The 26796-nt window shown below is 43.8% G+C and overlaps 1 protein-coding gene across 1 annotated transcript in view; it reads left to right on the forward strand.

Annotated features, from left to right (window-relative positions):
* Window positions 1-26796, forward strand: part of CISD1 (CDGSH iron sulfur domain 1) — a 110820-nt gene that overhangs the window by 27320 nt on the left and 56704 nt on the right. The window contains exon 2 of the mRNA XM_069240975.1: window positions 7650-7855. Coding sequence (XP_069097076.1) covers window positions 7650-7855 — 206 coding nt within the window. The remainder of the gene's footprint in view (window positions 1-7649; window positions 7856-26796) is intronic.

Below are 26796 nucleotides of genomic sequence, written 5' to 3' on the forward strand. Positions count from 1 at the left end.
TAGTAAAGAACGTTACAGTGTATGGAGTCTGTTAGAATCTGAATTCCTTAGCTACTGAATGAGCCTCAGTCTCCACTATTTTTATTCAGATGACAGTAAATACTCACACTCTACTCTTGTCCCACTCTCTGAAGATCAAGCCACCCATACTATCATGCAGCCAGCACAAGCATTCAGCCAGAAGATTAGAAAAGAGGTATTGCCAAAAACAAAAGTCACAAGAACAACTAATGAGCTTGGGTAGGCTTTGTGAGACCCACAGGAAACTCATCATTGAAGCCAAGGCACATTACTGTACACCCAGTGTTAGCAAAGCTGTTAACATTACCAGAATAAATGTTAAAGTACATCAAAATGTTTTGTCACCACCACTCCTCATCAATCTCTCAAACACTCCAGGCAACAGTGCATTCTCTTCTTCAAGAGGAAAATAACTAAAAAAGGAATGCATCCATATATATTTTGGAATCCACATCTACTCCTCTACCATACTTTTTCCTTGGACTAGTTCTTACGACTCCTAGATTCACTGAATGTGATTTACTCTAAGCATAAAATATTCCCTGCATCTCTAGTGAAGGAGATTTCCAATGATTAGCTCAGATCCTTGATCAGCATAGCCAACACTACTTCACCGGAGGCATCTTGAATGTGTGTGTGCGTGGCAGCAAAGTTAATGTTTATGTTAGGTTGTAGAATTTAAGAATTTAATTATGAGAGCACATGCTCAGTGTCTGTTTTACAGAGTTGCGTAAACACCTAGTTGACAGTGAATTGACTGACCCCCAAGAACTTTGCTGATGAGGCAGGCCTCTGGGCCAGCACCAGGGTGTCCAAAATGTAATCTGAGGTGGGGCTCCCACAAAAGTGGTCAGGGCTCCAAACAGAAGAAAGAGGGGGAGAAAAACTTTAAAACAAGGAGTTTTCAAAAGGCCCCCCAAATAATTATCAAGGGAATAGTGCAACTAGTCCCAGTCTGACTCTAAAAGAAGGGCTTCTTTGTTAAGCAGATAGGGAGGCAGACACCTGGGTTGTTGAGTGTAGTGCTAGGGGAGGAGATAGTCCCTGTTAGCTTTGGGTAACCCTAGGGTCGCTTGGGGATAAGGAAATGGTACCAAAAGCCCAGATGCCTACTAATTGTTCCAAGTATAAGCAATTGGTCACCATAAATAGGCAATGGGTGGAGGCTCTGCGAAACACAGAAGCCAGCATGAGCACTGTAAAGTGTCAGCTGGTGTCTGGAGAGCAGATCTTACCAAACACATTATACCAAGTCATAGTCACTAATAATTGTCAAAGCCATCTACTGGTGGTTCTGATTCCCTTTGAGTTGGGGGAGGGGCATACTCAGGTTCTTTGAATGTTGCAGTGTGCCCTTGTATGTCTGATTGTTTGCTAGGCCGGGACCTGGTGCATACTGCCTGGAGGAAGGTAGAGCTCAGGTCATACTTGGGAATGCTGGGATTGCCTAAGTGGGTCTGTATGACCACACGGTCCATTGCTGCCCAGAAAGGGAGTCAAAGTGTCTGGAGACTGGTACAGTGGCCCACACAACTGCCAAGGAAAGGGCCGTGGGAAACCAGCCTCTGAAACTTGCATGGTGCAGGTTGACTGGGTCCCTGAGGAGGAGGCCCCCGAGCCAACCGGGGAGGACATTGCTGCCCTCGGTGACCTACCTGAGCTTGCTGGCAGGCAGGTTGAGAGTGGGCCGTCCAAGTAGGAATCCTGCAAAGTGCAGGAGTGCCCCACTCTTGAGGGCTTGAGGCAGCAGCCCTCAGGCCATGCATCAGGTGAAGCCTCTGGGGATCACCTAGTCTTCTGGGAGAATTATCTTCTACATAGCGAGCCTAAGGCTCCTGGTACTGGGGCAGCCCGTATGCTGGAGGGCTCCCAGTGTTACAGGGCCTTCGTACTGCGTTTGGCTCACAGCACACCCCTGGTATGACATTTAGGGCAAGACAGACCTTCGCAAGGGTTGCCAGACACTTCTATTGGCCCTGAATGAATGCAGTCTAGAATATCTTCTATAGGTCCTGGTCTAACAGCCAGGCTAGTGGGAAAAGAGGTGAAAAAGCAAAAATCTCCCCTGCTCCCATTACCAGTAGCAGGCTAATGAGCTGGTTGACAGGTGGGCGCTGCCAAATTCCTCAATGCTTTTGATGTAACAGCAGGATACTGGCAATTGCTCGAACTAAGGGGGGTTGGATAAAGAGAGGCCAGCATTCGCAACCCAAGAGGGCCACTTCCAATTTCAGGTGATAACCTTTGCTTTGAATAATGCCCCTTCCACCTTCCAAAGGTTGGTGAGCAGGGTCCTGAGGGAAAGGAGGACTTTTGTGCTGCCTACCTACACAACATTGCTAACTACAGTTCCCACTGGGAGGAACACCTACAACACTTAGTGAGGTGCTTCAGGTCTTGCAACATGCAGGCCCGACCATCAAGGCTAGTAAGTGCCACATTGGGCAGCGATTGGTGATGTACCTCGTCACCTGGTTAGGGGGGGGCAAGTTGCAGCCCCTCCAAGCCAAGATTGAGACTGTCATGGCCTGGAAATCTCCTAAAACGTAGACAGAAGTGAGGGTCTTCCTGGGCCTCATAGGGTTCTATAGGAGAATTGTTAAGGGATATGGCACCATTGTGGCCCTCTTAGCAGAGCTGACTTCGAAGAAGCAGCCCAGATTGGTGATTGGGACAGAGGCTTGCCAATAAAGCCTTTGATACTCTCAAGGAGGCCATGTTTACAGCACCTGTACACAAGGATCCTGACTATTCCGAGGAGTTCATTGTGCAGAGAGACACATAAGAGCATAGCATAATAGTGGTTTTAGCACAGTTGAATGAAGAGGGCCTGGATCAGTTGATAGCCTTCATTAACAGGAGGCTTCTTTCATTTAGTGTGTTTGAGAGGGAAGCTTTTGCATGGGTTTGGGCACTGAAGAAACTGAGACCATACCCGTTTGGGGCTCACTTCTGGGTTCATACTGACCCCGGCCCCTCAGATGGCTCATGCAGATGAGGTGTGAAAATCCCCAAACTGTTGAAGTGGTCCATTTCCCTACAGGGACTGGACTTTATGGTGGAGCACCACTGGGGTCAGACCACGCCAAGGCTGATGGTCTCTTAGGTTCTTCGACCTTAGTGAAGAAAACTCCCAAGGGGTTGGGTAGCTCTCCCCACTTTGAGCCGGGGTATTCACATGTTAGACCAGATAGCCGTAAGGTGATTACCCCCCACACAAAACAAAATACATTGTGCCTACCTCCCCCATATTTCTGGCCTCATGTTTGCTGGATTTAGGACTCTGTGCACTTTACCACTACTAACCAGTCTAACACGCTTGTATTCTCTTCCCTAAGCAAGGTAATATTGGCTTATCCCCGATTGGCATATACTTTTGTTTTTTTTACTTATAGGTCCCTAGTACATTGCACTATTGTGCCCAGGGCCTGTAAATTAAATGCTACTTGTGAACCTGCAGCTCTGATTGTGCCACCCAGATACGTAGCCTCTAACCATGTCTCAGGCCTGCCATTGCAAAGCCAGTATGCGCATTTTACACTGCCATGTCGATCTGGGAAAATAACCCTTTGCGAGGCCCAAATCTTCCCTTTTTAGATCGAGCGTTCAAGTGTTCTGACCTGTTGTAATCTATCAGTGGGATTTTAACTACGCCCACCACATGCCCATCACTATCACTCGTTTGTGGGCTTATCTTTTAAAAATCCTTTGTTATCATTGGTAAATGCTTTATGTTTGTTCCTCTTTGGGGCAGTTTTGTTACCTTCTTGGCCATCGACCCTGTTACATGGATAATTGCATGTTTGCAGTTTGTCTGCGAGCAAACTTCTTTTTCCTTTTGTGTCTCTTCTGTTTGCTTATGCTCATGGCAGCCGTGTCACTTTGAATTGGCTTGCTTCTTTCAACTGTTTTACTTTTCATTTTCAATTTATGTGGCAAGAAATGTCCAGTTAGGAATTTAAAACGCTAATAGCTCTAACTCGAGCAAACACGAGACCCATTGCACTGCAAATGCTAGTTATATATATGGCACCCCCAGGGAGCAGGGTGCAATGTATTTAAAAGGCAGGACATGTACCCTTTTAGTTTTACATGTCTTGGTAGTGAAACCCCCCCACAGCCATTTTTACTACAGCAAGACCTATATCTCTCACATAAGATAACATTGGGATTCATTTATTACATTTTATAAGTGTAATTCATAATCTGGAAGAGATATGTTTTTTGAGTTTGGTGCCTCTGGAATCATAATTTTGAAATCATACTTTAAGTTGAAGTCGGTTTTTGAATTGTAATTCTGAAAATGCCACGTTTAGAACGTTTGCATTTTTTTGCTTTAGCCATTTCGTGCCTGCTACCGGTCTCTGATCACTTGTCTGGAGTGGGTGACAGCTGGGCTTTGTGTATTCCTCCTAGACAGCCACATACAAAGGGAACTTAGGTGTGACTTGATGGTCCTTAATGGGTTACTGACGGGATGGGAGGTAGGAACCTGAATAGTCTGCGTCTTTTTCCCACACAAAGAGCTGCAAACCCCCTGTAGTGAGTCTGGAACCAAGGCAAGAAGGGCAGGACCTGTCTGCCCCTCAAAGGCCTGTCTTTGAAGGCTCCCTCACTTCAAAGCTAAACTAGGTATAAGTACTGGACATCTGAGATCACCAACTCAGTACACTTCTGGACCTGTGACTACTCTGCCAGGAAGAAGGCCTGCTGTGCTGCTGAAAGACTGCAACTCTGCTGGACTGCTGCTTTGCTCGACTCCTGCCTTGATATGCTGCTCTGCTGTCTGCTGTTTTCGTTCCTGGGTGCAAAGGACTTGACCTGCATCACTTGAACCAAGAGTGACTCCAAGGATCAGCCGACTGATCTCCTGATCTGAAGTCCCAGGGACATAAAAAGACTTCCAACTAATCCAAGACAGCATCTCGACTCTGCCATCTGTGAGTCTGCCATGCCAAGTGGTACCACCACATCATGGACCCTTGGAAGTGAGTCCTAGGGTGCCTGCTCCAGCAGAACCGGCGCATCTCCACTGTTGCATGGACAGAACCTGCACATTTCTGCCTTTGTGTGGACAAAACTAGAGCATTGTTTTTGGAACAAACACTGTGATGTTTCCCTGCTTCCCTGTCGACTCCAACTTAGACGCCAATTTTGACGCCAATTAAATCCACATCGCAGCCACTGCATTCATCAGAACCTGCACATCACCTTACGGCCACCTGAACTCCATTGCATCTCGATTTGGATGCATTGCCTCTGCTGCGTGGAGAACTTTAACACATCCCCTCGGCTGCATGGTGAAAATCAACACATCTGCTCCACTGCGTCGATCAACAACAATGCACCGGTTCTGCTGCACCCTACGTCTTTGACGCTGTCTCAACACGAATTAAGGGACTTTTGTTCAACACGCCTCACAGGGTCCCTGTATCTGGCCAACATACCATCATGGCCAGCCTAAAAGTTTGACTTTGTCACGACCTGCTGTCCCTGATTGGCGCTTCATGCTTCTAAGTGGTATTTTATGGTTTAATCTTTAAAGATTTAGAAATCAAGTTTTACCGATTGGATTTTTGTTGTTTTGGTCTTGTTGTATTTATTAAATTAAGTTCTGTTTTTCTAACTAGGTGTGGGATTCTTTTTGTGTGGTGGTTTTAGTGTTTTACTGTTTGAAGTGTTGCAACACTACTTTACACATTGCCTCTTAAGCTAAGCCTGGCTGCTCTGTGCCAAGCTACCAGAGTGTGAGCACAGGTTAAATTAGGGTGTGTTTGTGACTTGCCCTAACTAGGATTGTGGTACCTACTTGATCAGGGTGCACACCTCTGTCAACCAGAAACCCAATTTCTAACACTAAGTTTATATTTGTGACCAAAAAACATAAAGCATTTTTGTTTTAAACCATGCTCTGAGTTCGGTTTCATGTATTTTGCCCCTTAAACCTATTTGAAACTGATTGTACCTTGAATTTTCACACTGGGGAGCCCCCTGGTTAACATATACAAGGGACTGATTTTAGAAGCTACATGGTCCAGTGCGAGGGAGCCTGAAGGGATATTAATTATTTAAAAATACAAATTGAGAAGTGTCTTCCCTGTGGTCTGACTAATAGCCCTTCCAGGTGAGAGAGGGACGGCAATCCATCAATAGATTTTTAGGGTGGCCTATATCTGCCAACAAATGAAAGTGCCTCAACCAGCATTTTAGCTTGAAATCCTTCTGAAATTGGCTTCCTACACTACCTTTGGGTTAGCATTCATATTCCAATACAATAAAAATCTAGTCGAATCTTGCTTCCAACCCTTACAAGAATTAAATCCACATCACTTTCCCTCTTTGACATGTTTCTGTCAGTGTTGCTCCATAAAGTAATTAGCTAACGTGTCTTTTTTTTACTGGCAGCATGTCTGAGATTATCAACTAGGAAAACGGTGACGGTTGCCAAGTTTTAGCTTTCATCTGTTTAATTTGGAAAAGAGTGACAGACGTTACATTGGAAATAACGAAATAGACAATTCTGCGATTTTGCATTGTATAAGAAAGGAAATAATCCTGCCTTTTATTAGCATGCGCCCTTAAATATTTGTTGTAATCGTATAACAAAAGAAGTGAGTACATTTAAAAGGCTCAACAGGGTTTTAACCTGTAGTAATATTCCACAACTATGATCTCTTCAAGTATATTTTCAGCTTTGTATTCATTACAAATGTAAGGTATCACATATGTGCAATAATCATAGTACGAATTTCAAAACATTGTAGAAGATGGTGTCTCATAAACTTCTTGTGTCAGCATTAACCACTTGCTTCTTGATTTTGGATTATTTTCCATTAAAGGTTCAAAGAAAACTGTGTTTGTAATTTCCATTTTAATGTCTCTGACCTTTCTGTTCCATCTCCATCCCAGTTAATTGCCTTCCACTTTATAGACTTATTTTGATTCATTTTTTCTGCTTCACACCTGAACTGTAATTTTTTTAATTAATTTGAATGCACCACTCTGCCCGCGTGTCCATGTCTCTGGTATTCAAAATCTCTCGCAAATAAATACAATAAGTGAAAGTTTTATGGAGCTGCTTTCCTTATTCCTGGTTGAAGTTGTCACCAACGTTCTCTTGCGTTATTTGATTTCCTCACCTAATTGTTTGAATGCTCGTTTTTATTGTTTGTACTCCTTGTCCACTTCAAATCGCGTAAAGCATCCCAATTGCTCCTTTTAATTTGTACAAAAATGATTTCCTTCTGGAATGTGCACTTAATGCACTGTTTGGGAATAATCCGGATGCCCCGAAGTTCAGTAGAAGGAAGTGCGCTTAAGAAAAACAAGGCGCAAAAACAAAGCGTGTAGAGGCTTTGGTAGCTGATTACCATGTTGTTTGTTACCTGTTATTCCTGCCATTTAACCCACACTTCCAGTTCCTAATCTTGGTCACTCCAACCCGAGAGCTGTGTTTAATCACCGGTCATTCTTGTTGTCTTCATTGTTTTTTAAAGCCCTGCACTTTTTTTTGAATCCCTACTTTTTCATATTTTTTTCATTGCTTGGAGATGTATGAAATGTTTCTGATATATTAATGTATTGTGGGAGACTTTGGCATTCCTTATTCTCATTTCTTTCTCTTTTAGCGGAATGGATTGCTGCAGTCACTGTGTCTCTTGGAGCTGCGGCTGCTGCTTACTTTGCTTACCGGAAGTTATACTGCAAGGAAAAGTGCTGCAAGTCGATGGTCAACACCCAGATTGATAAAGATAATCCGAAGGTTGTGCATGCTTTTGACATTGAAGATCTTGGAGAAAAAGCAGTGTATTGTCGCTGCTGGAGATCTAAACAGGTGAGGTAGTGAAGAAAGATTGGCGTTCATGTCTTAATTTAATATAGGTGTGGCTTTCCAGTTCATTAATTACCATGTCAAACAACCTGATAAACTGTTTGATAAAAGTGACAGTTTGACTTGAAGGCTAGTGAAAGAAGTTCATGCACCTGTTGTATGTGGTGATTAGCCATCAGCGTCAGGAGTTCAATTCCTGCAGGATTGAGTAGGCCGTTACTCCTTACTTACTTGATAAGAGACCAGTGAGAATTGGGTACTGCCAACTGATTAGCATCATCGTTATGTCTCATCTGAGACAACTCTTGTGCTGTTGTTTGCGAGTCTCTTGTAAATTAAATAAAAATAATTAAAAAGGGCTTAGAACCCTCCCACTACTTATTTTTAATTATCATCATTGGCAGGCTTCAACATCACTCATTTCCTTGCTTCTCATTGGTCCGTGTCTCCTGCTTTCCCATTCTTTTCCTGTCTGTCTGGCTCAGTGAATCATAGAGCAAGTACAGCTTCCTGTCTGTGACCAGTGTCCTCCGACAGCCTGTGTGTTTGCAGAGGTACTTTTTAAAAATTTATTTTGTAGTGTCACACTTTATAAGTGTGTGTCGTTGTGCAGGACGTCTATACCTGATCCTCCCACTCAGCCGCATTCCTTTGTTTCTTGCCTCCATCCCTCCCACCGTTTCTCTCTTGTCACTGCTTACCACCTCCCCAGCCAGTTGCTTGCAATCAAGTAGAGAAACGAGTTTGCCTGTAATGGGAATGTGTCAGTGTCTGACGCTGCCAGACATGAACTAATTGCTCTTGTTTTGAAGGCACTGGGTCCTAAATCATATAAAAAGTGGCTAATCCCTGATTGGCATATATATCTCACCTATAAGTACATCTGTGGCATAGGAAGTTAAATATAACCTGCATCTTACTCACTTGTGTGACAAATAAAAACCTGGCTTCAGCACTATCATTGTGGCCCGGCTGCCTAATTTATACCGGTGGCCTAACCTGTGAAAATAGCCATTTTGACAGTGGGGGCAAAAACCTTCCTTTTAAATATTAATAAGCGACCCATAGGAAGGCCTTGTAGCTGACAGGGTGCAGTGCCTGGTATTTAAAGGCGGGACATGTAGAAATGTAATGTTACCATGTCCATAGATTGACAAGCCCCCAATAGCTACTGTGTAAGGCCCTGGCTTTCCTTTGTGAAAAACAAGAGTGCAGTTAAGATATTCATTCTGCTAACTCAGCTTTGAGACTAACTAGAAGAAGATTCAACCACTCTTTTTAATATTTATTAAAAGTCCAATTCAGTTGGTAGTTGAATTTTTTTATAAATATTTAGGAAACCTTTTGAATGTCACCTTTTCCCTGCCTGAAGCTCCTGGAAGCTCATTTGCATTAGCTCTCTAGAAGGTACCCAGCCATTGCTTTTCCTTAGTGAGGTGTGAAAACTGCTGCGCAGCGACATGGGTCTGAGGGTGGGAAGGCGTTTGTTGCCCCTGCTGAAAGGCCTGTTACGGCGGTCCCAAGATCTTAATTAACTTGTAAAGTGCCCATACTTTCATACTTTCATAAGTAAATGTAAGGTGAGACCTGGAGAAGGCAAACCTTTGTTCCTCCATCCAGGCTGGCACCACACTGAACACGGGGGTCGGGGGTGAGGACTGTGGGGGGGGGGGAACCATCCCTAACCACAGATTCCTCACCTTGTGAATTTCCCCTAGGCACCACACCAGATCTGGAAACCTCAAAAGCAGTGCTCTTGTGTGCTGGTAGGTGGTGCCATGTGACTCCACCGCAAATTTATTCCACTCCAGAAGTGACAAACAGAACTGTGAATAAGCTCCACCCGCATAGGCTGACGTCAATTCCTATCTTTCTTCACTTGAGAAGTGGATCCAGAGCTCTGCTCCTTCTGTCTTCATTCAGTGAATAGATATTCTCCAGAGATTTTTTTTGCCAGTGTGCAAGTAGTGTTGCCCTTCTAAAACAACAGGATTAAACCTTGTATGGACTGTGACAAACTGATGTCTGTTGCAGATCACACAAGGTGTGCCTCTGGAGCTTAGGTTCTTCACACAAATTCAAGGCCTGCGATAACTGCCCCAAGATGAAGCCTAAGGACACTCAAAAGTGTGAGGCGAAACACTCGAAGTAACCCTGCCAGTCCCTGTCCTGCTTCTGTAGTAGTTTCCAAAGCTTCCTCTTCCTCAAAGATTTTGGGTGAGTCAAAGAAGAAACATAAGAAGTTCAAGTGGGACTTCACCCCCACCCCTTCCCACTCTCTTGTTCTCTAGAGAAGGAGTTATTAGGTGACTGAGCCTCCAGATCCCGCTATCAGTCCTCTGAGGTGCCAATCCTATCTCTGGTCTCAATGTACCTTCAGTTTCTGGGACTATTGGCGATGCGACAGCAGGTTGAGGCTTTTTGAGAAGCCATGCTGCTTACCTTCGGCACGCTTCTGGTTCCCTCTCCTGTCCCTTTGGGCCTCAAGGATCTGCAGGGACTCCCAGCATGGTTACTGATAACAAGTTTATCCTTGGTGCTGTCTGGGCCCCTTGAACTTGTTCTGGGTTCTGTACCGACATTCAAACTGCTTCCGAAATCTGCACTGGTTCCTCAGCGTTGGTGCCGATGCCACTGATGCTGGAGGAAAACCTGCAACCACTCATGGTGTCTGACTGAGCCCACGTTGTCTCGGCTGATGTCCTACGCAGATCTGGATGTGTTAAAGCATCCACTGAATCAGCATGACTCGCCAAATGTCGTTCAGACATATCACCAGCGTGTTGGCTCTAACGATAACTAGTACGTTGACCTTCAGGATGCCAGTAGGTTGAATACCTCATCCAATACTGGGCTTGAGGGTAGGGCTATGGGATCCAGCGTGGCACTTCGAAGCCATGGATGGATGAGGTCCGCTGACGTCTCAGGAGTTACCCAGATATCTTTAATTTTCATGCCTTTCGACAGTTGGTGAGAAAGCATATTCAGCCATAGGTTTTTTATTTTTTTAAGGAGAGCCGGGACACGTCATGCTCCTTGGGCCTTTCTGCTCCAGTCAGTTCCTCCACAATCCCACCACAATTTCGTCCTTTCGGGGGATATGGCAGGGGCTTTGCGTATCTGCACCATCAGGCTTTACTGCCTGCTCCACAAGTCTCTCAGCCTATTTGAGTTTTGGGCAGCGGGCCCAACAGCTAGCAACCTGGCCATCATGGGCAGCACTCGTCTCCATCCTCTGCAACAACTGCCAAGTCCCTTTAGTACACCCTTACCGGCACACAGCAATCCAGTAGGCGGCAGTGCCAGTCACATCCTGCAGGGGTAGCAACAAATAGGTACTGAAAATTGTTCAACGAGGCCACACTATGCCATTTCTTTTCGACCCACCGCAACTCCCACCTACCTCAGACCACTTCTCCTAGGACTATTTATCTCATTTGTGCCACAAAATGCAGAATGTTTAGGCCATAGAAGCCATAGAAAGCACAGGTCTTGAAAGTAGGGACTGGGTGCTGTTCCCGTAACTTCCCTATACTGAATAACAATGGAGGTTTCTCTCCTATCCCAGATATTCACCCTCTCAACTCAGGACAAATTCAGAATGCTCACCCTGTCATAGGCTCTCTACCCTGGATTTTGGCTACAGGAGGGTGTCATTGGACCTGCATGATGCTTATTTTAACGTTTCCATCCTGCAGGCCAACAGATGCTGCCTTTGATTCATTGGTGGGCCACAAGCATTTTCAGTTTGATGTGCCCCCTTTCGGTTTCACTGGTGCCCTTTAGGTGTTCACAAAAGTGATGAGGGTGTTCACTTAGTCAACCTGCCAAAGTCCTACCTGACTCCTTCGCAGAGGCTCAACTTCATCAGAGCAATCCTTGATACAGTGCACTTTCGATCACTTCCTTTTGAACGTGTCCAGGACATTTAGACTATGGTCCCGATGTTTCATCCTCTGTCCTGGGTCTCGGTTAGGAGAAGTATGTCGACCATGCCAGGTGGCACATGCAAGCTTTGCAGTGAGACCGGAAGTCCTAGTGGGTTCAGCACTAAGAGAATCTGTCAGATTCCACTTAGGTTGCGGCTCTGCCACAATTGGACCAGCAGCAGAACACTCTCTCTACTCCACCCAGAGTTAATGTTGGTGTGGCTACTGGGTTAAAGATCATCTGGGAGAAGTGAAGTTCAGAGGCCTTTGTTCTTTGTGGATACCCGCCTCCACATCAACTTGCTGGGGATGCAGACCTCCTGCTGCAGCACCAGAGCAGTGTCATGCTCCCAAACCTGCACAAACATGTACCTCCATGTGTGGAGATTGAACTGTCTCGAATGATTTTCTTTGACCTTCCTCCAGAGGTAGTCAGTGTCATGTTGGCAGGTGCCCTTAATGAAATCTGCATATGATGGATGCAGTGACAAATTTGTGGCTTGATACAGTACCTGTCAGTGGGACCCCTTGCAGGCAACATTGCCGGATGTCTTGTTATTTGCTTTGTTTTTAGCTCAGCATCGCCTTGCTTTGGGCCCATTTAAAGGTGATGCGTCGCCCTTGCGGCCTTTTCATGTTTGCCAGATCAATCCTCCTTATTCATATCACTAGTTGTGATGCACTTCTTAAATGTTTTACTGCATGTTTCCACCTGAGCCCTTCGTGATGCCCTAGTGGGGCGTAAATCTGGTTTTGACTTTGTAATATGTACCATTATGAAGGCATACATTTATTGATTATGACTACTCACTCTAAAATCGGTCTTCCTGGTTATGATAACTTTGCTTGAGTTGTGAGTGTACAGCTGGCCCATTTGTTTCATCCTTTGTATACCATATTTTTTCCAGACAAACTTGTGTTAAAGACTCACTATCTGTGTACCTTCCAAAGGTGGTGACACCTTATATTGTACAAACCATCACCTTTCCTATCTTCTTGGCTCAATCTCAGCCCTTGAAATAGAGAAGCTCCATTGTTAGGACTGTAAGAAAGAGGACTCTGTTTTTACATTGATCAAGCCAAAGAACATTGGATGGACATACAGCTGTTTGTGTGGTTCTTGGGGGCTTAGAGGGACAAGAAAGTGCAGAAATGATTCATCTCGATTTATAGTCCTCTGCATTAAGATCTGCTATGCTGGCTAAGAAAAAGCCTCCAAAAGGCCTAATGGTTTGCACCACCAGAGTCATGGCTGCTACAGCTGCTTTGGCACATGAGTACCTGTCCTGGCTATGTGTCAGTCAGCTACTTGTTAATCAGTACATACATTCATGAAGCACTGCTGGCTTAAAAGTCCTGTCCATGGAGACGGGAATTTTGCCTACTCAGTCCTGAAGATATTTTTATTCTGAGCCCTTCCACAGACCCACCACTTTGGAAGGTACTATTTTGGTATTCGGAAGGTGAGTAATCTTTAATAGACATATCCATCAGAACAAGTTACTTATTATTGGTCATTTTCTTTTTTGTGAATACAGTCTAACCTCTGATTCCTCACAGTCCTCCCACCCCCCCCATTCTGTTGTATGGCCTCTTCCATCTAAAATGATCACCATCAAAGAATCTTCACACTGGTTTGCTCAGTTTTCTAATGGGTTCCGCATCTAAGGGCGGTTCATGAAAGAAACTGATGTCAGCACGCATGGGTGGTGGTTCTACATGGCTCCATTTGTCACTTAAGCTGAAGATGGCATTGATGAGGAGTTGCATCATGCCATTTATTGGTGTCAGGGGCACTGTTTTTTTTTTTTTTTTTTTCCGAATCCACTCTGGATCCTATGGGATATTCACAAACGTGAAATCTGAGGCTTGATGAAGTATCTCTCTGGAGCTAATTTACTTGTAGTTGTTGAAGTACACAATCTCCCACCTTCCATGTCTTTAATAATTTCTTGCACTGTCCCTCTGGTCCTTGACCCTTCCCAGGTTCAAAAAGGTCAGGGAGCAGAGTGCTACTTGGGCTTGTCCCAGCTGGTGAATGGGCTTCTTTTGGTGTTTTCTCGGCCTGTGTTGGGACCTTTTGACACTTTTGGTAACCTTTTTTCCCAGCAGCCTGCTCTAGTCACCAGGACACGGTTTCTTGAGGACCTCCACCCCCTCACCCTAGCGACATAGCCACAGTGGTCCAGTGTGTCCACCCTGCCACCTTGAGTTGACTTTCATTTTTCTTTTCAGGAGTCCTGTAATGTCAATCACAATCTACTGTCATATTATGGCTAGTCAGTAGGGATCCAACCAACCACTTAGAATTGGCCAGTCAGAGCATATCAGGACACCAACAGTCCAGCTAGCTCTAACGTTCTGCCAGTGTTAACCCCTTCATGCTTAGCCCAACCACCTTTTAAATACCAATTTCTGGAAAACTGCTTAGAAGATTTACACCAAATCGCAATATGCATGCTTTTGAAGTAAAGTTTTTTTTTTTTTTTTTTTTTCTTTTGCAAAATCAATGTCATTCCATTCTGACATCTTTCTGTGTCGGAAAGCAAAGTTTTGTACAGGAATTTCCATGGGCTCCTGAAACTTTTGATGAAGGGGCCAAAGTTGAAGAATTGTTTTTAGAAAGCTTTATGCAGATCTGTCAAATGGCTCCAAAGTTATTAAAGAAACAAAAAAGCTCTTTCCTATAGAGAGGGCCCCCAAGTATAATTGCAATGGCGCTATCTATCTATCAGTTTTTTTAATGGCAAAAACAGTTAAAAACGGAGTTATGTTTCTGGTTCAAATGTGTAAAACCACTGAAGTTTGTCAGTTATGGTTATGAACGCACACAACTTAGGCCATGACTCACTGTGTGTGCCATGTTTTTCTCCTGGTAACTGTTTTTATTGTTTTTGTTAGTAAATAGATGTTTTTTGCATACAGGCCACTGAGTTATGGCATGTGTTATGTGCATTTCAGTGGTTTTACATGTTTTGGCCACAAACATAAATCATTTAATTTTACATATTAAAACCAACACACTCCGTACAATCCATTCTGTGTTGACAATTATTCATTTATTCCGAAATCCCAATTCCATTCATGCTTTCTGTACAGTGCATATTTTTATACCACGCTCATGCATACATGTCCATCTTTATACCTTACAGCCTTGATAAAGTCACTTTGTGATGAAACACGTGTTGGCTGTCAAGTACGAACCAACTTTATTGAATAACTGTAAAGAAAGCATGAATGGATTTTGGATTTTGGAATAAACTAATAATTGTCAAAGCAGAACGGATCTGTTTGAAATATTTATCCATTTTTGACTCTTTTCAATTGTATTGAGTGTGTTGGTTGTAATATGTAAAAGTATTATGTATTGAAGAATACATATCTCTACCCGTGGGTGGCAGGGTAGCGAACCACACAGCACCACCAGCAGACCTTTTCAAATATACACTCACTCTGCTGGTAACACTGTGGGACACTTATGGGAGGTGCATGTTTGCCATTGCCACCCTTTACTACAGGACATAAATCATTTAATAACTAATGTTTTTACCGAGTTTGGTTGGTTTTACACCAAACCAAAAAGGATGTGTTTTCTGAATCAAAATTCTTAGGAAATTTCAAGTTTCAAATCTGGCCCACAGTTGTTGCTGTAGGCGCAAGCAAAATTTCCTATGGGAGCTAAAATGGGAAAACATTTTTTTCTGCTCAAGTCCTTTAACTTTTTTCCACTGCACAGATCTTCTCGAAAATTAGCATGCAGGACCTCAGCCGGCTATGCCAAGAAGTTGCCTATGTTGGTGCTTTCCACCCATGCTGTATACTGTGGTTCCTAGCCTGTTGTCCGGGGACCCCTGGGGTCCGCAAAGCTTCCTCAGGGGGTCCGTGACATCTTAGAAAATAATTAACAAATATTATCATGTTAATTAAGTGTATTGAATATAAATAAAGTTGCTAAATATAGAATTGAACATTTTAAAATGTACTATAAATGTCCAGGAATTTGAAATTTGAGGCAAAAATCGAATTTGTATCCTCAGATTGAATTGCGGGAGCAGTGCGTTTGCATCAAACAGAATTGACAATGTGTAGCTTTAGTTGAATTTAGAAGAGCTCCAACCTTGCTCTTAAAGTTAAAATTTGAAAAAAAAATCACGTTTGCAAATTAAATAAAATGTATTATCATTTGTGTATGTGCTTGATGGTACGCTTGTATTTTTGGTGTATTGTTCTGGGATTCAGATTCCAGTAATGACTCAGTGGGAGGTCCTCGGATTTCAATAATGAAGTCGAAAGGTTGGAAACCACTGCTTTAAAAAGGTGTAGGCTGATGTGAAAAAATGTCTTTTGGTTATATAGTTTCACCGTTTGTGTCACTGTGTAATACATGTATTTAAAAGCAAGATTTAGAGCTAAGTATCTATTTGGTGATCTCCTTCCTAAAGGATTTAAGTTATTAGGTGGGAAAGGTTGGTTGCTGCATGGAAAAGTTGGCGTGGAGTGTACAAGAAGTCTGCTTTTTATCGATGTGCAATATGTTTTTTTTTTTAATATTTTGAAAATGTCAATATTTAGGGACCTGCTGCCTTAGGATGCTTGAAAACAAGCGTCAAGTAATTGCAAATGATGAAACCGGAAGGCATTAAAACTTTTAGGTAGAATTAGAAATTGTCCCTTACCAGGATTGCCATTTTGTGTTAAAATACTTGCTTTGAAACTTCTGTAGAAGTGAAATCCCTTCGTACCAGCAGAGGGCGCTCACCAGTTACTTTTAAGCAGATAGGGGGGTTTGCACCTTAGGGAACCGAACGCGAGAACAAGCTCATTGCCACTGGTTCTGTTTTTTCTGCTAACTCAAGGTAAAAATCAAATATCAGTTGACTTGTGTATGAAACTTAGAGACTGCTCCGCATTGCGTAAACACATAACTTTTTCACGCTGAGATTTGCTCGCCCGGGAATGACTCCTAGAACACCGTCCTCCTGGCTTGTAGCTGCTCCGCACTGAAATAAACTGGTTTTAGCCGAAGGGCGTCGCATGTTGCAGTCTCGCTCTTCTAGTAATTTGATCACATTAGCCGGCTGTTGAGGCAACCATTGTCTCGCCCTCAGGCAGTTGTATTTGGGTGCAGTTGTGTTTGGGTCTAGTGACGTTCTGAACCAACCCCTTTAACAGTTAAAGTGGGGGTTGACCCTGGATCCAATGAGCCTGCAGGGGCATGCGTTAAGCACCTGAGGCAGCTAACAGAACAAGAGGAAAGAGAAAGATAAGAGGGAAAGATTGGAGGTAGAAAGCGCAAAGGGATGCAGAAGGAAGGGCAAAAAAAAAGGGTGAAAATGAAAAAATATGACGAGAAAAGGAACAGTGAAGGGATAAAATAAAGGAAGCGAAAAAAAGAACGAAGGAAGAAAGAGGGCAAGGATGGATGGAACATAATGAATTGGTGGATGGAAGAGTCCTGGATGGAATGGTGGATAAATGAATGAAAAGACGGATGAATGTGTGAACTGTGGTGTATGATGGTGAAAGGATAGATTGGAATGTGAAATGTCGGAAGGATGGAAAGGTGAAAGGAAGCATTAATGAAGGGGGGTTGGAACTACTCTAGGAAGGGTCGCTTTTCTCACTCTGTTTAATTGGAGGTTTAACTGTAAGTGGGGGAATTTCAGTTTTCTGGCTACACCCGTGTTTGATTGTCGATTCTTTCTTTGTGTGTAGGAGTTCTTACTTAGTAACCTTACTTAATCTCTGATGCTTCTTTGTCCCTTTGGCCTTCAGAGAATCTTACACGGCTATCAGTGGCGGCCGGCAGCTTTAGGAGGGAGGGAGGGGGGGCGGGCGACACACACTCACACTCTTTTACGCACACACATTCTTACGCACACACTCTTACACACACATTCTTTCACACACACACATTCTTTCACACACACACATTCTTTCACACACACATTCTTACACACACACACACACTCTTTCTCACACACACACACACACACACTTTCTCACACACACACACACACACACACTCTTTCACACACACACACTCTTTCACACACACACACTCTTTCACACTCACACACACACTCTTTCACACACACACACACACACACACTCTTTCACACACACACACACACACACACACACACACACACACACACACACACATTCTTTCACACACACATTCTTACACACACACACTCTTTCTCACACACACACACACACACACACACACACTCTTTCACACACACACTCTTTCACACACACACACTCTTTCACACACACACACTCTTTCACACACACACTCTTTCACACACACACTCTTTCACACACACACTCTTACACACACATTCTTTCACACACACACACACACACATTCTTTCACACACACACACTCACATTCTTACACACAAACACACACACATTCTTTCACACACACACACAATCTTACACACTCACATTCTTTCACACACGCATGCAATCCATTAACAACTCATACCATTCAAACATTCATTTTAAAACATCACACACACTCATTCTTTCACACACGCCCATCCATTAACAACATTCATACCATTCAAACATGCACGCACGCACCAAACATTCATTTGAAAAGATCGCACACACTCATTCTTTCACACACACGCATGCACATCCATTAACAATACTCTTAACACTCAAACATGCACGTGCGCACCAAACATTTAATTTAAAACATCACACACATACACACACACACACACACACTTACCTTCAGCTTACAGGTCCCAGGAGGGTTGGGACTGCTGCCTTCCCTCATTGGCTGAGCCAATGAGGGAAGGCAGCAGTCCCAGCCTCGTCACAGAGTGGGATGGGGTCAGTGAGACTGCTGACCCCATCCCACTCTGTGACGAAGTGTCACTGATTGACACTCGCCCTGAGCACTTCAGGGCTTAAACCTGAAGCGCCCAGGGAGAGTGTCAATTGGTGACGGTTTCCTCGTCACCCAGGGGAGGGCCTCGAGGCCCTTTGCTGAGCCGAGGAAGTCACGCGCATAGTAGCTGTGACCTACTCAGCCCAGCAAAGTTCAGCTCAGGCAGCCAGGAATCTGCGCAAATCGCGCATGTCTGCTCCTGACTGCCTGAGCTGAACATGGAGAGTGTCTGTCAGGCTGACCTTTGTTCAGCCTGACAGACACTCTTCATGAGGGGCAAAAGGTGGGGGGACGTGGCCCCTCCGCCCTAAAGGACGGCCCTATGAGGGCTATATTTATTGACACACGGATCTTTACAGTTGTAGGATTGTGGTGGGGTAGCAACTGGACGTTTGCTCCCAGTTCTTGGATAGTGTTTTAATTTCTACATTTGTTTTTACGAAGTTGGGATCAAATCCCAGTTGGCTTAATGCAGTCAGTCAGTAATGTTTGCATTTAATATTTGCCTGGTGCCAATAGATCATACACTTGATGCACATATTTCCCGAGTCATTTTAGGCTTTTCGGAAAGTAGCTGACCATGATATGGGGGTACATCTACTGACTTCATGGCGTGCCTGTCAGCAATCGCCAACAATTGTAACATTTTAACATTGCCATCAGGTTTTACACTTAGAAGCTGCCTTTTAAAACCGAGCATAGAAAAACATTTCGATTCTTTTCTGTACCTCGAAGAATTGTTCTGCAGCTGAGAATGTTCTAGAATAATGGTTCCCAACCTTTTAGCCTCTGTGGACCCTCGCTTTATCATTACTGGAATCCAGGGACCCCTACTGAATCATTATTGGAATCCAGGGACTCCAATGAGTTATTACTGAAAGCTGGGGATCTAAACTGTTATTATTTCATTTTCAAAGCAGTCACGGACCCTCTGAGAAGGCTTCGTGGACCCCCAGGGGTACCCGGTTCGCAGGTTGGGAACCACTGTTCTAGACTAGATCTACCTTGTTTATGCCTTTATTTGTGTTAAAAGCTTGAACTATATACAGGCGCCTGAGCTCTGTCCCACCAGTAACGCAACGTAAAATGATAGATCCCACTGCAAAATGTGTTGAGTTGCCCCTGGGTCTCCTTCATCTCACACATATTCATTGACCTTGGGCTATGAGGGGAACCCTAAAGGATTGGGGGCCCCTGCGCCGCTGAGCCTGCAGGGTCATGCGTTAAGCCCCTGTGCCCAACAGAGGCAGGGAAGACCAAGATTTTGGGGCAGGGTTAACTAATATGTTGCAAGAAAATAAAGTAGATGGGATAAAGTAGCACCTTTTGTTATAGTATTACTTCATTATTTTCAAATTTTCACACTTTTGTAATACTGTCTGGGCATAAGCTCCACCTCATTAGTACTGGTTTAACACACAAATAGAGCAATAAGCAACCAAAAAATAACCAATTAACCTATGCAAAGGGAATTCCTCTGCGCAGCAACGTGCTTTGCTCTGTTTTTAATAACTTTTGAACCGTTAGAGCTTGAAATAATTTTTGGGCTAAAATCTGAAGAGTTTGCAGCAGATGAAGGATTATGTGGCAAATGCGACATACCCTTTCTTATGCAAAAAATGCTGCAGCAACACAATCTCATAATTCCAAGTGCCCTGGTAATAACGAAAATACTACAGCAAATATAGAAGCAATTCACCTGTCCTATATGACCCTGCGTTAAAACTGTGCACAAACACGTTAAAAAACATTTTTGCCAGTTGTCTGGCAAGTATTCATATCTAATTTACTTACAGATATAGCAAACTATGGTAAGTCAAACTTGAAGGGTTTAATTTCAGCTGTTTACACGCCATTATGTTTTGTTTTTCCAAAGCTGGTGGGGAGAGTGAGTACAAAACATAATCTTAAAAGAGAGGCCTATCTAGAAGAACTACCACAGGATCGATAGGAAATAGGATTTTCCTGTTAGAAAAACCCTCACCCACCAGGGTCACCCCTTGGTGGCATGCTTCATCATTGGGTTTCTTCCCGTTCCGCTACGGAGCGGGGCGTGCTACGACCTATGAAATACATGGGAGAACTGATGTAGTCTTGTCCATGTGAATCTCGGGAGGAATAGGGGTGGCGGGGTCTTTGGTGAGTTAAAAATACCTGTCCCCTAGTAATTCCAATGATTTAATAGATCTCTTGGAGGCGGTATGATTAACAAGCATTTACAATGCAACAGGTCTCGCGTTTGCTCGTGTTAGAGCTGATAGCGTTGTAAACTCCTAACCCGACTTTTCACCTATCGGCAAAAGTGCATTTATGTACGTAACCCGAAAAAAGTGCAATTAACTATGTAAAGCGCTCGACTTCTGCCAAGCGAAATCGTGCTAGTAAATTAGAGAAAAAGTAGTCCACGAGCCGGACAGAAAACAGCGAGCCTCGCATGTTTTCTGTACTTGGTCAATGCGCTCGAGGAGGGCTAGCCACCGGAAAAGTCATGACGTATGCATGCCTTCGACTAATGAAAGCAAGCACATTTTATTAGGCAAGCCCACGAACCAATGCAAAACACTGACGTGATGTGGACAGGGCTCCGAGCCCTTTTCTAAACCCTAAAGCGTCTCGCTGCGATACGCATGCGCGAGCGCATGCAACGCAGGCTCGACCCTAAAAAGGGGCTGTGGAAGTGGGGGATGTAATGTACCTGACTTCCTAGTGTACATGTTTCGGAGCCTTACCCCTATGCTCCTCTTCAGGACCAAGATGAACTCCTTGGAGCCACTTCTTGTTTGACTACATCTAATGAAAGTATAAATAATACATGCTCTGTGATATGATGCAATTCACCTTACTAATGTAGTGTCTTAAGATGATACTTATCGTTTGTGGTGTCTGTCATTGATACCTGTGAAAATACAAGAGAGGCACAGTTGTCATAGCCCCTACTTGTAATGGGCTGCTATATATGTTTGTGGGTGCGGTGCCACCTATATGCAAACTGCACCCCACTCGTGGTAAACGGCACTCATGAATGTTAGGATTAAGAGACTAAAGTACTCTCACAATCAACAGTACAAGACATACTACATTTAAAACTTTTAAACATGTAAACATGTGAAACACACCAAACAGCACACAGGTGGTGCATGCGTAACCTACTCAGTAGTATTTGGATTCTCATATCATACCTCCTCCGGGAGGGGTGTGCTTATAGTCACACTCTAAAGGTTTGGCAACGTTTTAGAATCAGTTCATGTTACCGTATCTGTAGTACCATGTAAACAATGTTCAAAAGGCACTTATTTCCTCAAAGCGACACTCCCGCTTTGTACCTAATGCTCAGCTCCCCGGGGTCTGAAACTTGAATGCTCACACTGGAACAGAGTTTAAATGTGCAGCAGCTCTTGCATCTCTGCATGCTAAAGCATGCAACACTGGACTGCAAACTTCCCCAAGATGGTGGCCTCCTGTGGAACGAAAGGGGGGGAGGGGGGTCCGTGAGGACCCTAAAAGTAGGTATCCCTTGTGGGTGCCTGTAATTGCACGGCGGTCATTGGATCTTCATGGGCTTATAGAGGCAGAACGTGGGATTCCCATATCGTTTTGATAAATATTTGGGTGTTTCTTTCTTGTGTTTAACGAAGGGTTACTCATTCCCTTCTTATTGTGATGGTGACGTATATGTGAGTGGCTAATATTTATTGTTGAGGGTTTGCTCTTTGTGACCCTATGGAATATAAAGGAATGAGATGGACATAGGACCTTCTGCGCTGCCTTGGTGTACCATTCATTTCAGGAGATGTATATCCAACTAATGATTAATGTGATGTTAATACTACATCAGCTGGCTCCAAGTTATATTCTCATTGATGCCAAATTGGTGGGCCATATTGGTGTGTGTGCAATTTATAAACCCATTGTTCTTTTTCGAACAGTGTAGACTCACAATTAATCTCTTTATGGTGTTCTAGGACAACCCACTGATAATCCTCCACTGTGTGTGCTTTCTCTTTGAAATGAGTGGACATTTTAGTCATAGCCCGTCCACATCTCAGGTTACTACGGTGTTCCCAGATGCGAGTCTTAACCTTGTGGGTGGTCGTCCCCACATAATGTAGGCTGCATGGACAAGTGATCATGTGTACTGCTTGATGAGTGTTACAATTGGAGAAGCCTCTAATATCCCATGTTGTGCTGTTGTTAAAGGTGACCTGTTTAGTGACATTTGTTAGATGGCACACACTACAGTTCCCACATGGATAATGTCCATTGGGTAGTGGTAGGTAGTTGATATCTTCTGGTTTTCTACGAAGATGGCGTGGGTGGGTGTGTACAAGCATGTCTCTAAGACTCTTTCCCCATTTATGTGAAAACATAGGTTTGGTAATATTTAATGAGCCAGTATTGAGGATGCGTCAATGTTTGTTGATGATCTGGCTTACTTGATTGGAGACTATGTTAAATGATGTGATACATATTGGTCTTTCCTCCTTCTCTTTTTGGGGTGGGGTGTCCAGAAGGGCTTCTCTGTTGTTATTGTAAGCTTACTTCATGGCTTGGTTGATTATTCTTGGGGGGTACTTCCTAGTGTCCATTTTAGATGCTAGACTCTGGGCTTGTTTAAAGATGTAGCAAACTATGGTAAGTCACACTTGAGGGGTTTGGCATCCACTTTTTACACACCATTATGTTTTGTTTTTCCTGAGCGGGTGGGGAGAGTGAGTACAAAACATAATCGACATTTGTGCTCCACACTAAAATACAAATAGTGCTAAAATAGCCTCAAATATAATACCCAAGTGAGGCAATACGAGGTATGAATCATTAGCAAAATGTTGTAGGGATGTCATAGTCAATCTGGCAAACAAGAGTTCCCATGTTCCATTTTGAGATAACATGATTTAATAATAAATTTTCCTTAGAGCCTATAAATGAACTGTTCGGATAGGGTTTGATAAACCAGGACTGTGAATAAGGTGTCGACAGACTTCAGGCTCTGCAACCTCTGGCTGGTGTTGATGCTAAGGGATGACAAATCTTTTGATCACCCTAGTAACCCCTTGGTTTCCGGCAGGAGCAAAAGGTGTTTTTTTTTTCATGTATTGTTGCATCTGCGATAAACACACTTTCTTTATTTTTATTAGACCATTTAACTCTGTGAAAAGTGTCGTACAGCAGTGTTAGATCCATTGTAAAACATCTCCAACTAAAATGAGTTAGTCTTGTTGCATGAGTTGTAAAATATTGGGTACAGAGTGGCAGTAAGAAGGGACTACAACATTTTCTAGCCATTGCATCAAGAATTTTACATTCTGTTAAGGACACGGATGCGAGAATTACGCTTCTCTTCCTTTAAACTTTATTTCCAGCAGCCAATCAAATTAAACTTTCATAAACACTACATTACCCATGACCACACATAATCATGTGACGGACCATAGAGCTCCAGCCATATATAACCTTCCTAGAGCCCACCAGCATCCTCTTTCTTTGCTCAAGTCCAACGCCAAAACAGTCTTATGGAAAGAGAACAGTCCAAGACCAAATCAACGGAAAAAAATCACCTACAGCCCCAATGGGGGCACAACCTGACATATGGTGTCCCAGAACCAGAAGTCTGCAGACTGCACAACAGGAAGGATCATTGAAGATGAATGCGGGAACAGCAAGGCTCATTCCTGAAATGCGAAACACAAGATATGTCGCTGTAGAACTGGAACACCAGAGACCAGACTTCACCCCTGGAATTGGAAGCATCTCCATAGATTCTTCAACCAACCTCAAGTAGCTGAAGTATTTGTAGTACGTACAAGAAACCTAGTAAGCCAAACAAACCTTAAATGGAACATCCTTATAAAAGGGATTGTAATTTCATAATGATAATAAACTTCTATATCTATTGCACTCTGTCAATCCAGTGAAACTAAAAGAGGAACATAACATTCCTCTGGGTGTGATATTTCTCTGTCAAAGCTAGAAAATGTTGTATTCTATGTAAGGACCGGAGGCTTTGGATACTGCTGGTTTAAAATTGATTTGCCACCCCAGATGCCACATCAATAATTGACTTTTGATAAAACACTCTAAAAGTAGAATCAAAAAACCAGTCTGCCACAGCCATAATATCTTCTAACCGTGAACCAGTTGAAAACAGCTCCACTACCTGAATGCACCCCAAAGAGAGTCACATCGATACTCACTTCCCCTAACAACTATTTAACCCACTGGGCTAGTGTTGCCGAAGAGACCAGGCGGAAACGTTTCTGCAAAGAAACATCCAACTGCCCTGGCAAATCTTGTCTAAACTCACATGTACAATCCTTATATGCTTTAATGCGTTGCACCACACAACTTGTTATCATGAGGAAAAGGCAGGGTAAAAAAAATACAACAGGATGCAGTTTTAGTATGGCTTGACATCGAATAGACACCCCTGAGGGAGTAAATACTCTACCTGTAATAGCCAAGGCTCTCACATCAGATATTCGCCTGCCGGAAGTCAGGCACAAGAGCATCGTCAATTTTGCCTAAAGTTGTTTACAAGACAAGTTCTCATTACAAGGCTAGTTCTTAGGTTGAGGTGGGTTTACCATCCGAATGCCTTGAAGTTTACAGCTTAATGGATGCTCATCTATAGGTTTGTACATGAAGATGCCCTGCTGATATAGTTGAACGAAAACTATTAACTGTTCTATCTGACCAGCCCAGGGTGGTCAGATCTGGAAGAAAATTCACTATGACATGAATTTCTGGCCCCACGGGATCCACACTCCGTTCACCGCACCAATTAACCCATCCCCCCCAGGCCTGTTCATATCGTTTGAGTAGACTGGGCCCAGGATTGTGATAGGAAAAACATTGCCGAATCCGAAACTCCCTGCCCTTGCCAACGTCTCCGGAAAGTCTCTACCCCATGAGGGACAGCAGACCCTGTGATATCAGAGGATCTGGAAGACCCACTGGATCTGTTAGAAGGTCCTGGAAGAACGGTATCTACATCGAGAGATCGCATAACAATGCCATCACTAATGGGAACCAGGGCAGAGCTTTCCAACATGGGGTCACGAAGACCACTTCTGCACCCTGTCGATGTATTTGGGCAAGAACTATCAGTGTCCTAGAGAATGGGGGAAGCACATACAGTAGGTCCTGCGACCAGGACTGAAGAAATGCATCCGAACCTGCCTTTAGAAGATCTGGTCTCCAGTTGAAAAATGTTGGTATCTGAGTGTTCAGAATGGAGGCAAATAGGTCTATCCTGCACAGCCCCATAACGTGGATTCAACACCTGAAATGCCAGAGGAAGCAGTTCCAATCACTGGAATCGTGTACAAAATGCGAATTCCAGTCCGCAGTCACATTAGATCGGCCGGGGATGTACTCGCTACCACTGAAATCGGATGATTGAGGCAATAATGCCAGAAATCCTTTGCTATCTCAGTCAACAGGCGAGATCTTTTACCACCCCTCTTCCCCAAACGATTTATGTATCTGACTGCAGATACGCTATCCATCTTGAGAAGAATACAACTATGAGCTTTCTTTGGTGACAGGGATGTGATTGCAGATGCCCTGGCTAGAAGCTCTAGGCAATTGATGTGATATTGAAGCTTCTCCTGAGACCATCGACTCCATGTCCTTACTGAACCATAGTGAGCCCCACCGGCTGGCATCCAACTCTGTGGCGACCTCCGAAATTGAGGCAAAAATTGCTCTGCTGTACCATGCATCCATGTGATTCAACCACCAAAATATCTCTGTCCCGGCCTCCTCTGACAGAACTATCTGCTCCAAATAACCCAGGCCCTTATGAAAGTATCTTTAAATGCTGAAGGGCTCAATAATACAAAGGGCCTGGGAAAATTGCCTGAATTGATGATGCCAGAAGCCCCACTAGATGGGCTAAAATCCTCAGTTATATAGTCTGAGAGGCAAGGGCTCTACTCACCTCTTTCTTGGTAGAGCAACGTTTGGACATTGGTAAAAGGAGTTGAGCCTTGATGTAATCTATCTGAAAGCCTAAGAATTCGACATTCTAGGAAGGCCGTGTGGTGGATTTCTCTGCGTTGTTGATAGACCCGGGGTCTTGGAGCAATTCAATTGTCCAGGAGACA

This window comes from Pleurodeles waltl, chromosome 6, assembly GCF_031143425.1.
Source record: "Pleurodeles waltl isolate 20211129_DDA chromosome 6, aPleWal1.hap1.20221129, whole genome shotgun sequence".
Taxonomy (NCBI): domain Eukaryota; kingdom Metazoa; phylum Chordata; class Amphibia; order Caudata; family Salamandridae; genus Pleurodeles; species Pleurodeles waltl.